Raw genomic sequence first — 13,312 nt, 5'->3', positions numbered from 1 at the left:
CGCGCCCCTGCCCCGCGCCCCTCACCTGCGCGGCGGTTTCCCTGAGATGTGATGTCTGAGGGCTGAGCGGCCGCAGGTCTGAACTGCGCACAGGAGCCCGGCTGAACCGAATGTGGCCCCGTCCTCCTCCCTCAGGGGTCCGAGGACGCCCCCTCCACGGATCTCAAATTGTACCCATTGCGTGTGTCCATACCTCCCCCATCTGCCCAGAGCAAGGCTGTGTCCTCGTCCATTGATGGGCTGTTTCATTGCAGGGGTCACAGGGTCACCCTGGAGAATTGGGGCCCCGCGGGCCCATTGGACCACCGGTAAGAGAACCCTACATCCACCTGTTGTCTCCTAGACCCCAAATCCCCGCCAGCCCCACCAGCGCCTCCATCCCTTGCGGGCGCCTCTCGCCTGGCATTCCGGGAGTGTCCACCAGGGGCGCTGCCATAGGCGCTGCTGGAACTGTGGGTCCAGTGCCTTTGGGCAAAGAGGACCTCACAAAGCACCCCAAAACGCAGCCCCCGGGGGCAGGTCCTGCCCCTGGACCCCAGGATGTCGTTACCCTGTCGCCGAAGTGTCGGTTTAGGGGAGCTCGGTTCCTGCCGCCTCTCCCTGCCGGACCAGGGGGTCCTGGCTCCTTGAGGCTTTTCAGATGCAGGAGGTCCCCTCCTCCCTCCCAACCCTGATTGGCAGCTCCAGTTTAAATGACATCTGGTGTGTGTTAGCATTTTGATTGTATTTCTCTCAGTTTGGGCTTCTTCACTGGCTCCTTGCTGGGCAGTGGTTTATGTTTTCCGAGAGTCCCTGTGGGAGTGGCCTGTCTGGGCTCAGGTCCCAGGGGCCAGTGGCTGGCTGTGAGTGCCTGGGCCGGCCTGTCCCTCTGCGCTGGTGAAGGGTGGGCTGCTGCCTGTGTCCCAGGGCTGGTGAAGATGGAGAAAGATAGCGGAGGCCAGGAGCTGCCATCTCTGTACCTTCAGACCCTGCTCCCTGCCCTTCAGTCTGGATCACCTGATTCTGAGGACGAAGATGTCCCAATGTCCCTGCGTGGGGCCGAGGACAGGATTGCCTGTGGCTTCTCACCTTCCTGTTTCATTTCCCGTACAGGGTGCCGAGGGACAAGAAGGCCCGCAGGGGACGCCTGGAGCAGCTGGGAACCCTGTGAGTCCTCCCGGGTCCCACAGGAGGGGGTGTGGGCCAAGCACCTGCCCCCCGGCTCCCAGCGCTCAGCGGAGTGCGGGCAAGTGCCGTCCCCGCTGGAGGGCTGGCCGGGGCCGGGGCCTCCTGCGCAGCCGGGACCAGAGACGTGGCGGCCTCCGCCACGTTCCCAGCACCTCGGGGCTCCGTCCACCTGCCGGCCCACGGAAGAGATCTCCTCCTGCATGCACGTGTGTGATGCGCACATGGACACACGCAGACACCCACTCGCAGACGAGCTTGTCACTCCGAGAAGCACACCCACCCACGTGCACACCCACATCCACGCCTTCGGACACCATGATACACACATACCGTGATGCACACACGTATGTGTAAACCCACGTGAATATAGAAACACGCGTAAATGCAGCTCCCGCAGGCCCGGCAAGGCACGCAGATGTGTGCCTTCACGCACACGCCGCTCCGGCCTCACCTCCCTCAGGCCCAGACTCCCGGTGGGCTTGGCACTCGCGCCCCTGAGTGCTGACTAGAGTTCTGTCTCGTGGTGCAGGGCCACCGAGCCCAGGCTTCTCCGCGGAGCTGGTGGGAGGCAGGTGGAGGCCGCCTCCCGCCGGGGCTCCCTGGAGAGGTGGTGGCAGTTAGAGCAGCAGTGGCACCAGGCAGGTAGGACCGCAGGCCCCGCGTACCCGGCTGCAACGTGCTTGCACGACCCGGCCCCCCGCGCACGTAACTTAGTGGGAACGGGGTCAGCTATGGACGGTGAGCGGTGTGGATGTCCCAGAGAAGGGACATGGCCGGCTCCTCCTTGGTCCTGGGGAGACCCGGCCCCTGTGCAGCCTGGGGGGAGATGGAAGCCAAGTGTAGGTGGGGGGGGGGGGACGGACTGGCAGGAGCATGAGGGGGCGTCAGTACTGCGAGTCCCCTGCGTCCCTGTCCCCGTGGTGAGGACCCATCCGAGTGTCCTTACCCCCCTCTCCCCTCATGCACGTGTCCAACCGTCAGTGTTCAAATCCACTTCCTCCAGGAAGCATGCCGTGATTTGCCAGCCAAATCCAACACACACACACCACACACACACACACACACACACACACACACACACACACACACACACACACACACACACACACACACGCAGGCTTTCCCCCCTCAGTGCCCCTGTTCCGTGACCAGCACCCGCGTCTTCAGAGACAGCCAGACCGAGAGCAGCGTTGCCGAGGCCCGCTCAGGCTTCTGCCACCTCCCCCCCCTGCCCGTGAACGCCCCCTCGTCCCTCTGCCAGCGGTTGGCCACCAAGCCTGGTCTCTCCTCCTGGCATCTTCCCCGGGGGTGCCTCGTCCTGTCCAACCCATGGCCGCCTCACCGGTCCGTGTCCTCTCCCTGGTCCCCGAGGCTTGTTCGTGCCCTTGGAGTCGACCTGCGTTCTACCAGAGCTTGTTTCTCTGAGACTCAGATCTGAAGAGTTTGTTCCATTTTGGGGGTTTCCTTTCCCCCACACGGTGAGGATCGAGGCCAGAGCCCACCTGAGACGGCAGCTGGCCTTCCTGCCTGCCCTGCCCCCGCCCCCCAGCACACACCTCCCTGCCGTGGTCTTAAGGAACCTCCTAGGCTTCCTCCGCCCTCCTGTCTCCCACCTCTGTGCTGGAATCCTGCTCCTTTGAGGCTTGGCTAGCTGGGGCGCTGCAGCACCCGGACAGGAGGTTCATCTCATCTGCGGAGGGAGTTTCAGATGAGAAGCATTTCCAGCAAATCGGGGAGGACGAGCAGGAGGCAGATTTGTTTTTGTTTTTGTTTTTTTTTTTTGGCACACGGGCTTAGTTGCTCCGTGGCATGTGGGATCTTCCTGGAGCAGGGATCGAACCTGTGTCCCCTGCATTGGCAGGCAGATTCTTAACCACTGCGCCACCTAGGAAGCCCAGGAGGCAGATTTGGAGGAAACCTTGGGGAGCTGAGTACCGTGGGCCTTTCTGACTTTCTTCCGCCTCCACGTAGGGCGCTCCTGGACCTGTAGGTCCTCCTGGTCCCAGCGGCCCCCTAGGAAGTGCGGTGAGTGATCGGGGTGATGGAGGGGCGGGGACACCCACACTGGCTGTGGATCCGCAGTGCCCGCCCCCCGAGTTACCTCATTTATGCTCCAGGAAACGTGGGGGTGTAGCCCCCTTACTCCCACTCCACAGGTGGGAGAAACGGGTGTCACCTAGAAAGTCCCCACCCCAAGGTCCTCAGTAACTCGTGAGCTCTCTGGGTGGGGCATGAAGCTGTTGTAGCTGCAGAAAGCCTGTGAGCGTGACTGAGGTTGGAATCAGCCTGAGAAGAAACAGGACGAACCTGCACAAGAGGAAGGGCCCTGACTGGCGGGCTGCCCAGGGTCTGGCCACAGCTCTGCCGCTCACCGACGGGCAGGCCTCTGCGGGGGGCTCCCGGAGGCCTCAGCTTTTCCGTCTTCAGGATGGAGAGCGGGGGCTGGGCAGGTCCCCCTCCGTGTCCCGCTGCACTTCACGTGCAGAGACTGCCTCGCCCGTGGGGGGCCCAGGGGTCTGCTCGTGAACCAGCTTTAGGAGCCACCCGAGACGTTGATTTTGATTTCAACACGTGCGTAAAACACCCAAAGGCATCTAGTCACGGGCAGCAGAGAACTGAGCTCCTGAAATAGATTGAGGCCGGTCCCGTGCAGTCACCAAGCTTTCTGTTAATAATCACAGCGGTTCAGAGGACAGCTGTGGGCCTCTGCGTGCCAGGCACTGTTCTAAGTGCTTTACACATGTTCACCATTGACTCCTCATGACCCCGGGAGGCGGATGTTAGTATTTTACTCGGGGAGACTGAGGCACGGGGAGACTGAGGCACGTGATTAGTGGTTGCTGTGGATACTGCTGGACCTCGCCCGTATCACGTCTCCCTCCCCGCCGCAGGGCCAGCCACAGACTTCCAGGAGCCCCCCCCCCCCCCCCGCCTTCCTTTGCCCAAGGGTTTTCTCTGGCTTTTAGAGACCTTATTTTCCAGAGACATGGCGCGTGGCCGGTAGCACCACCACCCGCAGAGGCAGCCCTGGCTGCGGGGGTATAAACGGCCCAGCCCCTCCACCCCTGGCGGAGAGGCTCTGAATGTGGGTCCTGCGCTGGCCCCCAGAGCCCCCAGCAGGACCAAGCTCCAGTTACACTAATGTGTCGCTACCTGCCTGTCATGCTCTTCCTCACGTCCCTACTTTTGTACCCGTGGAGGCCCTGCACCTGGGCCTTGTCTCAAAAAGTCAACCTCTGGGGGACTCTGAAGACAACAGGTGGAGCAAGTCCGTGGTGCCAAGGCTGTGTACCTAGGTCACCCTCGTCCTCCCCGAGGTCCCCTCTGAGCCAGGCCCTGCCTGCCCTCAGAGAGCTACAGCCCAAGGCGGGCAGAGCCAGGAAGCACATGCCTGCGTGGTTAGAGCTCTGATGTGCAAGGCTGAGTGACAGCCCAGGGGAGGAACGGCCAAGGCAGGTGGGGAAGACGGCGGGAGGAATGCAAGCCGGGTGGGGAAGGAGTGGGGAGTCTCTTGACTGGGAGGGGGCCTGACTGCCCTTCTCTGGGGGCCACGAACCCTCTTGAACTTCACCTTGTCAATAACCTTTCTTTCTTCAGGGCCCCCCGGGCAGCAGAGGCCCCCCTGGGAAAGATGGGGAGCGTGGTGAGAAGGTAAGACGCTGTGATCTCTCTGCACGCAGCAGCTGTTTTCAGCTTCTTAAGAAGCGGGGAAGGAGGAGCCCTCTCTGCTCAGACCAGGAGTCAGAAGGGCCTCTGAGTAGTAGGGCAGGAGGAGCCCTGCAGTTGTCTCATTTCACCCTCACAGCAGACCCGTGGGGCAGGTGGACCCCCATGTGACAGAGGTGGAGACCGAGGCTCTGCGAGCTCAGCTCTCCTACACCCCGCGGCCAGGGGGCCCAGAGCTGGCCTGTCTGACTCCAAGTCCCACTTCTCTCCGTTCAGCACCCGCTGAGCCATCCCGCCCCGCTGTGTGCAGAATTAAACGTTCCCGAGCTGTGAGAAAGAGCTGTATTTATTAGGAAGAAGAGAGACACGGTGTCCCCCCCAAAACCTCAGCTCTGCGGGGACAGAGGAGGAGTCTCCATGGCCTTTTGAGATCCCACGTCACGGTTCCTGACCTCGCATTTTAGGAAGCGTATCTGACGTGTACCCCGACTTTACCGTAATGGCCTCTACTGGGGGGAGACCACAGATTCTGCTAAACAGTCACAGGACAGCACCCCCTTCTCCACACAGATCTCCCTCCCCGGATGTTAGCAGTGCCAGGGCTGAGAGGCCTGAGTCTCAGGGGACCTCCGGCACCTGTACGCTCTCGTCTGTAAAACGGGGACCAGCCTTCGCTGACCACGGGTGAGAGGGAGAGCTGAGCGCTGACGTGTCAGAGGGTTCTGCCGAGAGCAGGCGACGCGCGGTGACGGTGGCTCGCTGTCCCGAGCCCCCATGTGAGGCTTCTCATCCAGCAACAGGAGTCTCAGCGTCCCCCCCCCCAGCCCCCGATGCGTCCAAGTGTCTAAACGTCTCAGTGCAAATCCCTTCAAGTGCACTTCGCCTGGAACCTTTGAAAGGAGTAGTCATTTTTCCTTTTCTATTTTGGCAACATGTAACGAGAATCGATATAAACGCTTACATTTTGGTGGGAAGAGGCTCAGCTTTTAAAACGCATACCTCAGAGAAGAAAACGAATTATTGCAGAGCAAAATGATCACCCAACCTGTGGAAAATATCCTTAAGCGAGGGGAAAAAACCTGGCCCATCTGTTTTGCCTTGATTACACCTCGTCTGAAGGAGTGGGCTCTATTCTGGGACATAAGTAGGGCACTGACAACTTAGAAGAGCCTACAAGGGGGTTGGAAAGGTTTTCGAGGACCTGTTGAGCAGATGAGAAAATCTGGGAGCTGTTCACTCCTTCAGCCTCTAGGGGGAGCCAGACACCTCTGCTTGGCTGAGCAGAAGCCCGGGCTGAGGTCCAAGACCCAGAGCTGCATCCGAAGGGGACTTCCGTGCTCTGCAAAGTGGTAAAAATCCTGGACACAGCAGGACGAGCTCTTTCTCTCTCACTGTCCAGTGGCTGGCCTGAGGCTTGGGGAAGCTCATCCTGCCCTGGGCCTGGAGACAGGTCCTCTCCATCCCTTGCTTTGCCCCTCCTTGGGACATCATACCTCACCCCACCTCTGCATCAAATGTCTGGAGACAGTCAGATTGCAGCTTAGGCCCAAGGGAGCCCTGCCTGGGAAAGGGAGTTCCTGTGGCTCACGTGGTCCCCCCCAGCATTCTGCAGTAGCCAGGGGGGCTGCACCCGGGCTCCTGGCTTTGTGGTCAGAAAGGGTGAGCGAACTCCAATCCCAGCTCCCTCCCTCATCAGATCACTGCTGTCTCTCTCTCTCTCTCCCTCCCCACTTTGGAGCCCCAAGCTGAGTTCACATCTCTAAAGGTCTGTTGTGTGAAGAGGGATTGGATTTTGTCCGCAGAGCTCCAAGGTTGAATGTCAGGTGTCTAGAAGATTTCAGAGAGGGCTGTCTCTGCTGAATGTAAAGGCACACGATGTAATGGGACTGCCCAATAAAGGGATGAGCAGCCTGGGAAGGTGGTGAGCTCTCTGCTCTCAAAGGAATCCAGGCAGAAATGGGAGGACTGCCTGTAAGAGGCACACCTGATGGTTTCCTACAGCAGATGGAAGGTGGACTGGAAAACTGCTAGTGTCCTTCCCATTCCCACGTTCCACGTTGTATAGTTTGCTAAGGCTGCTGTAACAGAGCGTCACGGACTGGGTTCCTTAAACAACAGAAACATACCATCTTAACCATTCTCACCACGTGGGAAAATCCTAAATCAGAGTATCAGCAGGGTTGGTCCCTCCCGGGGGCTGTGAAGGGAGGGTCTCTCCCAGGCCCCTCTCCTTGCATTACTGATGGCTGTCTCCTCCCCGCATCTTCACGTTGACTTCCCTCTACATGTCTGTGCTCAGATGTCCCCTTCTCATGAAGACACCAGATCATACTGCATTAGGGTCCGTGCTACTCTAGTGTGACCACATCTTAACTAGTTACATCTGCAAAGACTGTATTTCTGAATTGAGGTACTGGGGTTAGGGCTTCGGTATGTGAATTTGGGGGGACGTGTTATGCAGCCCATCTTTCTATGCCCTCGTGAGGGGTGGGCTTTCTGAAGCAGGACATCACCAGGAAGCCCACCAACCCCGTTCAGGTTGGTTCACCACCGAAAAGCTTCCTCTCTGTGTGTCATTGATCCTGGACACTGTCTACTTTTCCTTCCAGGGAGCAGTGGGAGAAGAAGGAAGCCCAGGGCCAGCTGGCCCCCGGGGTGATCCTGGTGCCCCCGGGCTCCCTGGGCCGCCCGGAAGAGGGAACGATGGAGAGCCGGTGAGTGTCAGGTCCAGGGTTTCTGTGCCCGTGATGACCAGACTGGAATTAGAAAAGAAAAAAAAAGGCTCACTGGTGAAACTTTGCAGAAACAGAGTCATAGCTAGTGAAGACAGGAGGGTTGGGAAACGGGTCTTGTGTGGGGGAAGCAGCTTGCTCCTGTCTGCCTCAGGCCAGGACCGCTGGCTGTGTGCCAGGCTCCAGGCCAGACGCTGGGGACACAGATGGGTTAGAGCCTGTGCTGTGGAGATGCTCATGAGACAGCCAGGCAGACAGATAACCGCAGCTCAGGCCATCCTGGAGTGCACAAAGGGACATCTCGGTCTGTGTAAGTCTAGGGAAACCTTGCACTGGAAGTGGCATTTGTGCGAAAAGTGAAAATTAAAAGAAACTGTTTTTTAGGCAACACAGCACAGAGAGAGTGTTCCAGACAGATGAGCTGTATGTGCAATTGCTCGAGGGCGTTATGTGCATGTTTATATTACATTTTAGCGTCTGGACATAAAGTGAGATGCATTAGTGAATTTTGCCACAGTAACCAAGAACCCCGAAATCTCAGTGGCTTTCAACCCTTAGCAAAAGGCCCTGGTGTCACAGGTTGACACCTGTGCATTGACGGCTGTGGTTCTGCCCCACTTGTCTTCTGATTCTGAGCCCCAGGCTCAAGAAGCAGCCCGTGATCAAGACGTGTTGCCCTCATGGCAGACACACAGTGACTCTCACAGCTTCTGCGGGTGTCACATCTGCTCACACGCCATTGGCTAAACCAGCCTCACGGCCAGGCTCCGTGTCAGTGGGGCAGCATGTTCATTCCTCCCGTGGGAAGTCTTGCAGCTCCGTCAGCAGGGGGTGGCATGTGTAATCCTCTCACAGGAAGGGCAGTGAAGAGTTGGGGCCAGTGATGAAATCTTCCTGGGCCCGCCAGTGCCACTGCAAGCCAGGTTCTGTCCCAGACTCTGAAGACAGTGATGATATGGCTTTCTCGTTCTCAAAAGCTCACAGCCTCATAGAAAGGGACAGACGGACCTGGGTTCCAGTCAGAACAGCCCGCTCCCTGTGTGGCCTTGGGAAAATGACTTAAATTCTCTGTGTCTAAATCCATAGTCTTTAATCCTAAAGGTGAATTTCCTTCACTCCTAAACTGTGAGTGATCACAGCACCTACCTCCCAAGGACTAGGTGACATGATACACACGTACCCTTAGAGTGTGGCCCTCGGCTAGCTTTTGTTATAGTGACTAGTGTAGTATCGTCTGTGTACCAGGCCCTAAGCACCTCATCCTTCATCCTCGCATCTCTCTGAGTAGTGAGAAGTCGTAGTAGTCCATTTGGACTATGGTAACAAAAATGCCATAAACTGGTGTCTTATGAACAATAGAAACTTACTTCTCACAGTCCTGGAGGCTGCAAGTCCAGGATCAGGGCATCAGCATGGTTGGGTTCCCGTGAGAGGCCTCTTCCGGGTCACAGATGGCCGACTTCCCGCTGTGTCCTCGTGTAGTGGAAGGGGCAAGGGATCTCTCTGGAACCTCTTTGATAAGAGCACTAACCTCATGCATGAGGGCTCCACCCTCATGACCTAATCACTTCCCAAGGGCCCCACCCCCTAATACCATCGCATTGGTATTAGGATTTAACATACGAGTTTTGGAGGGACACAAATGTTCAGACCATAGCAGTATTAACCATGTTTTCTAGGTGGGGAAGATGAGGTTCAGAGAGGAGACTCACTTGCCAGAGTCACACAGCAGAGTGGGAGAGCCTGGCCATTAACCCTCCAGGGCTGGGCCCCTCCACTCCCTTCTCTCTTCACTCCTGCTCTTTCAGCCAGTGCTGCTGAAAGAAATCATGTTTTCTCAGGCCGTGTGTGCTGCACCAAGCAGAACCCTGCAGCCTGACATGCAAGACTTTTCTCAGTGGCTCCCCCAGGTCTTGATGGCATGGTAAACAGGAAAGGGGTCAGGCTTTGGAATCAGTCGAGCCTACATTGGAACCTAAAACCTGGCCTTGCCCTTACTTGAGGGAGTCTATAATAAGGATCTTGGGGAGGGATAGATTAGGAGATTGGGATTAACATATACACACTACTGTATATAAAATAGTCCTATATATATAAAAGGTCCTATGGTACAACGCAGGGAACTCTACTCAATACTCTGTAATAACCTGTATGGGAAAAGAATCTGAAAAAGAGTAGATATATGTAACTGAATCACTGTGCTGTACACCTGAAACTAACACAACACTGTAAATCAACGACACTCCAATGTAAAATAAAAATTCAATTAAAAAAAATAAAATTTCACCACCTTAAAAAAAAGGATTTTAAGTGGGAAAGCAAACTAAGAGAAACGGATGGATTTGCTCAAGGCCACACAGAACTGGTCGTGGCAGAGTCAGAATTCACACCAAAGGGCCTTGAGTCTCAAAAACAGGTTGTTTTCCTTTGTACGAGACAGGTCACGGTGAAGGTCCCATCCCTCTGCGGCCCCACCGCGTACGGTACGTGGTTATCTATGTTCCGTTTATTTCCGCAGGGGCTTCGTGGACCACCTGGGTTACCTGGACCACTAGGAACTAAGGTTAGTATGTATCCAGCAGACTGTGGCTGCCATGGGTTGCACTGAGAAAGGGGCCGTGCAGAATTTAGTTGTAAGCATCTCTGGTCACCTCAGTTTACTTCCGTGTTCATCACTTCCCACCTAACGAAAGGCTCCGTGACTCTGAACTGTGGCATTGAAGTAGTTGCCACGTAATTGTTGCTTAATAAATATTTGCAGTTGAATCAGGTTGCAAAAGATGCTTTTGAACTGCAAAGCAGTAGATCTAGTCTTGCAGTATTAGTTTAATTGGGGACACAAATGATCCCCAGATTTCAGACGATTAACACAGTAAAAGTAAACTCCTCATTCACGTGAAGTCTCACGGGAGTTGTGGTGGGTGGGGAGTCCTGGCCCACACAGCCATTCAGGGACCCACGCCCCTCCAGTCCAGTGCCATCCCTGCCTCAAGACTTCAGTGTCTTCTACCGGGTCCTCTGTACCTGGTGGCAAATGAAGGAAAAGGTGGTGGAGGACTTCGTGGAAAGATTTTGTGGGCCAGGCCCGGAGGTGGTCATTCATTTCCCCCCACTTCCTGATGCTACGGGGAAGGGGGTGGTGGTCATCTAGCTGGGCCTCCGGGTGGAAAGGCAGACACTTCAATGAATAGCAGGTGTCTCTTCTTCAATTCACTTGCAACCACAACTCAGAAAGGATGACTCTGCCCATCAAGGAGTGTTCTTAAGAGAGCTCTCCTGAGTGATTAGGGAAGTTTCCCTGGAGTTATCCTTACGCTGAACCAGCCGTCCATTGGGTCAATTGCATCAATTAACAATACACCTATTATTTCATTCACTGCATATCCACTGAGCCTCTGCCGCGTGCCAGACTGGAGAAGGGCTGTGGGATGACGGGGTGGGTGTCCCGTGTTCCCTGCCTCCCACAGCTCAGGAGCCGGGGGAGAAGCAGAGAAACAAATGCTGGGATGGAGGGAAGCTTAGGCACAAGTGAGCTCAGAGGAGGCTCCTGACCCAACCTCTTTGACTGTGGAAGGCTTCTCGAAGGAGGGGATATTTGTCCCGATTTTAAAGCGCATGTTGCAGCTGGAGGGGAAGATGAGGGAGGAGTTCTCTGCAGGGTCCTAACGTGGGAGAAGACCATGGGTGCGTGATGTAGAGTGTGCTCGGAGCAGAGCATGTGCTGTAAATACACCCACAGCCCGTGAATGATCACTTGACAGGCTCAAATGCAAAAACTTAAGAGTGCAGGTGAAATAGTCAATGATGGACATTAGAATGTTTATTTTTTGCTTTAGTTTAACACGTATATTCAAAATCACACGAATGAAAGTATTACTGTACAATTATTGTATGTTTATCCACTTGCATATTTTTATGAAAACAAAATTTTTAAAAACTCTTTTTATGTGCCTTTGGTGTCATTGGCTGTCATCCCTAGACCCACTTTCTGAGTCAACTAGCACTTTCCTGAATCACATCACCACCATCCCAACGAAGCTATTGAAGATGTAACATGTTGGGAATCCATATATGCTGCTCTTAGTGGAAGTTTTATCTCAAGGCCCAGATACCCATTCTTTTTTTCTTCCTTTTATTCTGTAGCCGTGTCTTTGGGATCTGAGCGACATAACCACAGAGTATGTTGTATTTATTGTATGTAGAATTGCTTGTTTACAGAGACAACCAGGATGTGGAACTTGAGGCCTCAGGAAGAGTTGCTCTGTCTACGCTGAGCTTGTTTGCTTCATGATTTTTTCTGCTGTTCGGGCAGGTGACCTGTGTGATTGTACTAGGCTTGCACGGATTGAGGTCATGGTAGGCTAATATGCGTTCCCTAGTAGTAATTTTTGTCGTTCATGATCAAAGGAGAAAGAAATGAGAGCGTTCTTTGAATGATCTGAGCAAATATTTGGCAACTCCATAGTTTCAGAATTAAAAAATGGAAATAACCTTGCCTGAATTTGAGGGCATATAAAACAGTTCCTTGTGAGACTTCCCTGGTAGCCTGGTGGTTAAGACTTCACCTTCCAATCCCGGGGGTGCAGGTTTGATCCCTGGTTGGGGAGCTAAGATCCCACATGCCTTGGGGCCAAAGAAGCACAAAAACAGAAGCAATATTGTAACAAATTCAATAAAGACTTTTAAAAAATAGTTCCTTGTGCCTGGAGCAGTGGGCCTGTGTGGAGAGGAGCAGGAAGCAGGACCAGGCTCTGGAAGACCCCGTGGATTAACAGCCGACTGAAGGCGTCTGTCTGGGGTTCCTGGGTGATACCGTGAGCCCAGCATCTGACACGCAGCGCTCCTGTGTTCCCAGTTCCCCCCGTAGAGGAGGACCTTCAGGATCGGGAAAAAATTGATTGCCTCTGGAAGGAAGGGAGGCAGGGGCACCAGAAATGGGAGACCGGGGAAGCAGCTTAAAATGTCCCTTCTCTGTGATACTTATTTATGAGGTTGATAAAATCTATCTCCCAGGCAGTTTGGGGGAAAACGATATAATGCAAATAAAAGAGTTGCCTAGCCTCATACGTGTCCCGGGTGCATACATGCTTAATAAATATTAGTGACTCTTATCATTAGATCACCCTGTGGAGTCTGCTTCAGGGTCTCAGCAAGAAGGTGGGGATCTGTGGGCATGTTATTGGGGAGAGAAAGCCCAAGAGGAAGTGGGGGGAGGCGGCAGTGAGGAGTAGAGACGAGACAGGCTGAGACCCAGGGGTGAGGCGTGCCGAGGGCCTTGCTCTGGGGTCCAGGTCACCAGCCAGTTTCGACTCTGTGGGACCCACGGGAAGTCATGCCGTCCCTTCGGCCAAACACGTCCTCAGATTTCAAGTGTGAGATATGTAAACAGAGGACCCGTTCAGTGTTAATATTGCATGTATTTGTAAGGTAGAATGTAGTTTAGAATAAAGGTTCCCTAGTCAGCTGGCATTGGGAAGGTAAGCTGGAATTCAGAGAGGTCTTTGGTTGTAGAATGTGGGAGGAGCTCTAGCGGGGAGTACAAGGAGGGAGGAAGGGAGACGGGCACAGAGAGCGGCGCTGTGTGCCTTGTCCAGGCGCTGTCCCTGGTGCTGACTGAAAGCCTCTGAGGGTTTAAGGGCGGGTGCTATACTGTGTAAGAGTTTTCCTTGGCACCTCTTCAGCCCTTCCTAATTACTTACAACTGCAGGAAGACTCTTAAAGGTGCCTTTCCTTCTCTTGGGTGGATT

General features: G+C 54.9%; 1 protein-coding gene across 1 annotated transcript in view; it reads left to right on the top strand.

The window, feature by feature from the left end:
* The window catches only part of COL22A1 (collagen type XXII alpha 1 chain), a 241,314-nt gene that overhangs the window by 139,561 nt on the left and 88,441 nt on the right, over positions 1–13,312 (top strand). The window contains exons 33-40 of the mRNA XM_057735587.1: positions 255–308; positions 1,093–1,146; positions 3,139–3,192; positions 4,765–4,818; positions 7,443–7,547; positions 10,084–10,156; positions 12,820–12,856; positions 13,277–13,286. Of these exons, the coding sequence (XP_057591570.1) occupies positions 255–308; positions 1,093–1,146; positions 3,139–3,192; positions 4,765–4,818; positions 7,443–7,547; positions 10,084–10,156; positions 12,820–12,856; positions 13,277–13,286 (441 nt within the window). The remainder of the gene's footprint in view (positions 1–254; positions 309–1,092; positions 1,147–3,138; positions 3,193–4,764; positions 4,819–7,442; positions 7,548–10,083; positions 10,157–12,819; positions 12,857–13,276; positions 13,287–13,312) is intronic.

Source organism: Hippopotamus amphibius, chromosome 5 (assembly GCF_030028045.1).
Source record: "Hippopotamus amphibius kiboko isolate mHipAmp2 chromosome 5, mHipAmp2.hap2, whole genome shotgun sequence".
Lineage (NCBI taxonomy): Eukaryota > Metazoa > Chordata > Mammalia > Artiodactyla > Hippopotamidae > Hippopotamus > Hippopotamus amphibius.
Note: the sequence above shows the minus strand (reverse complement) of the source record. Positions and strands in the feature narration are given on the sequence as shown.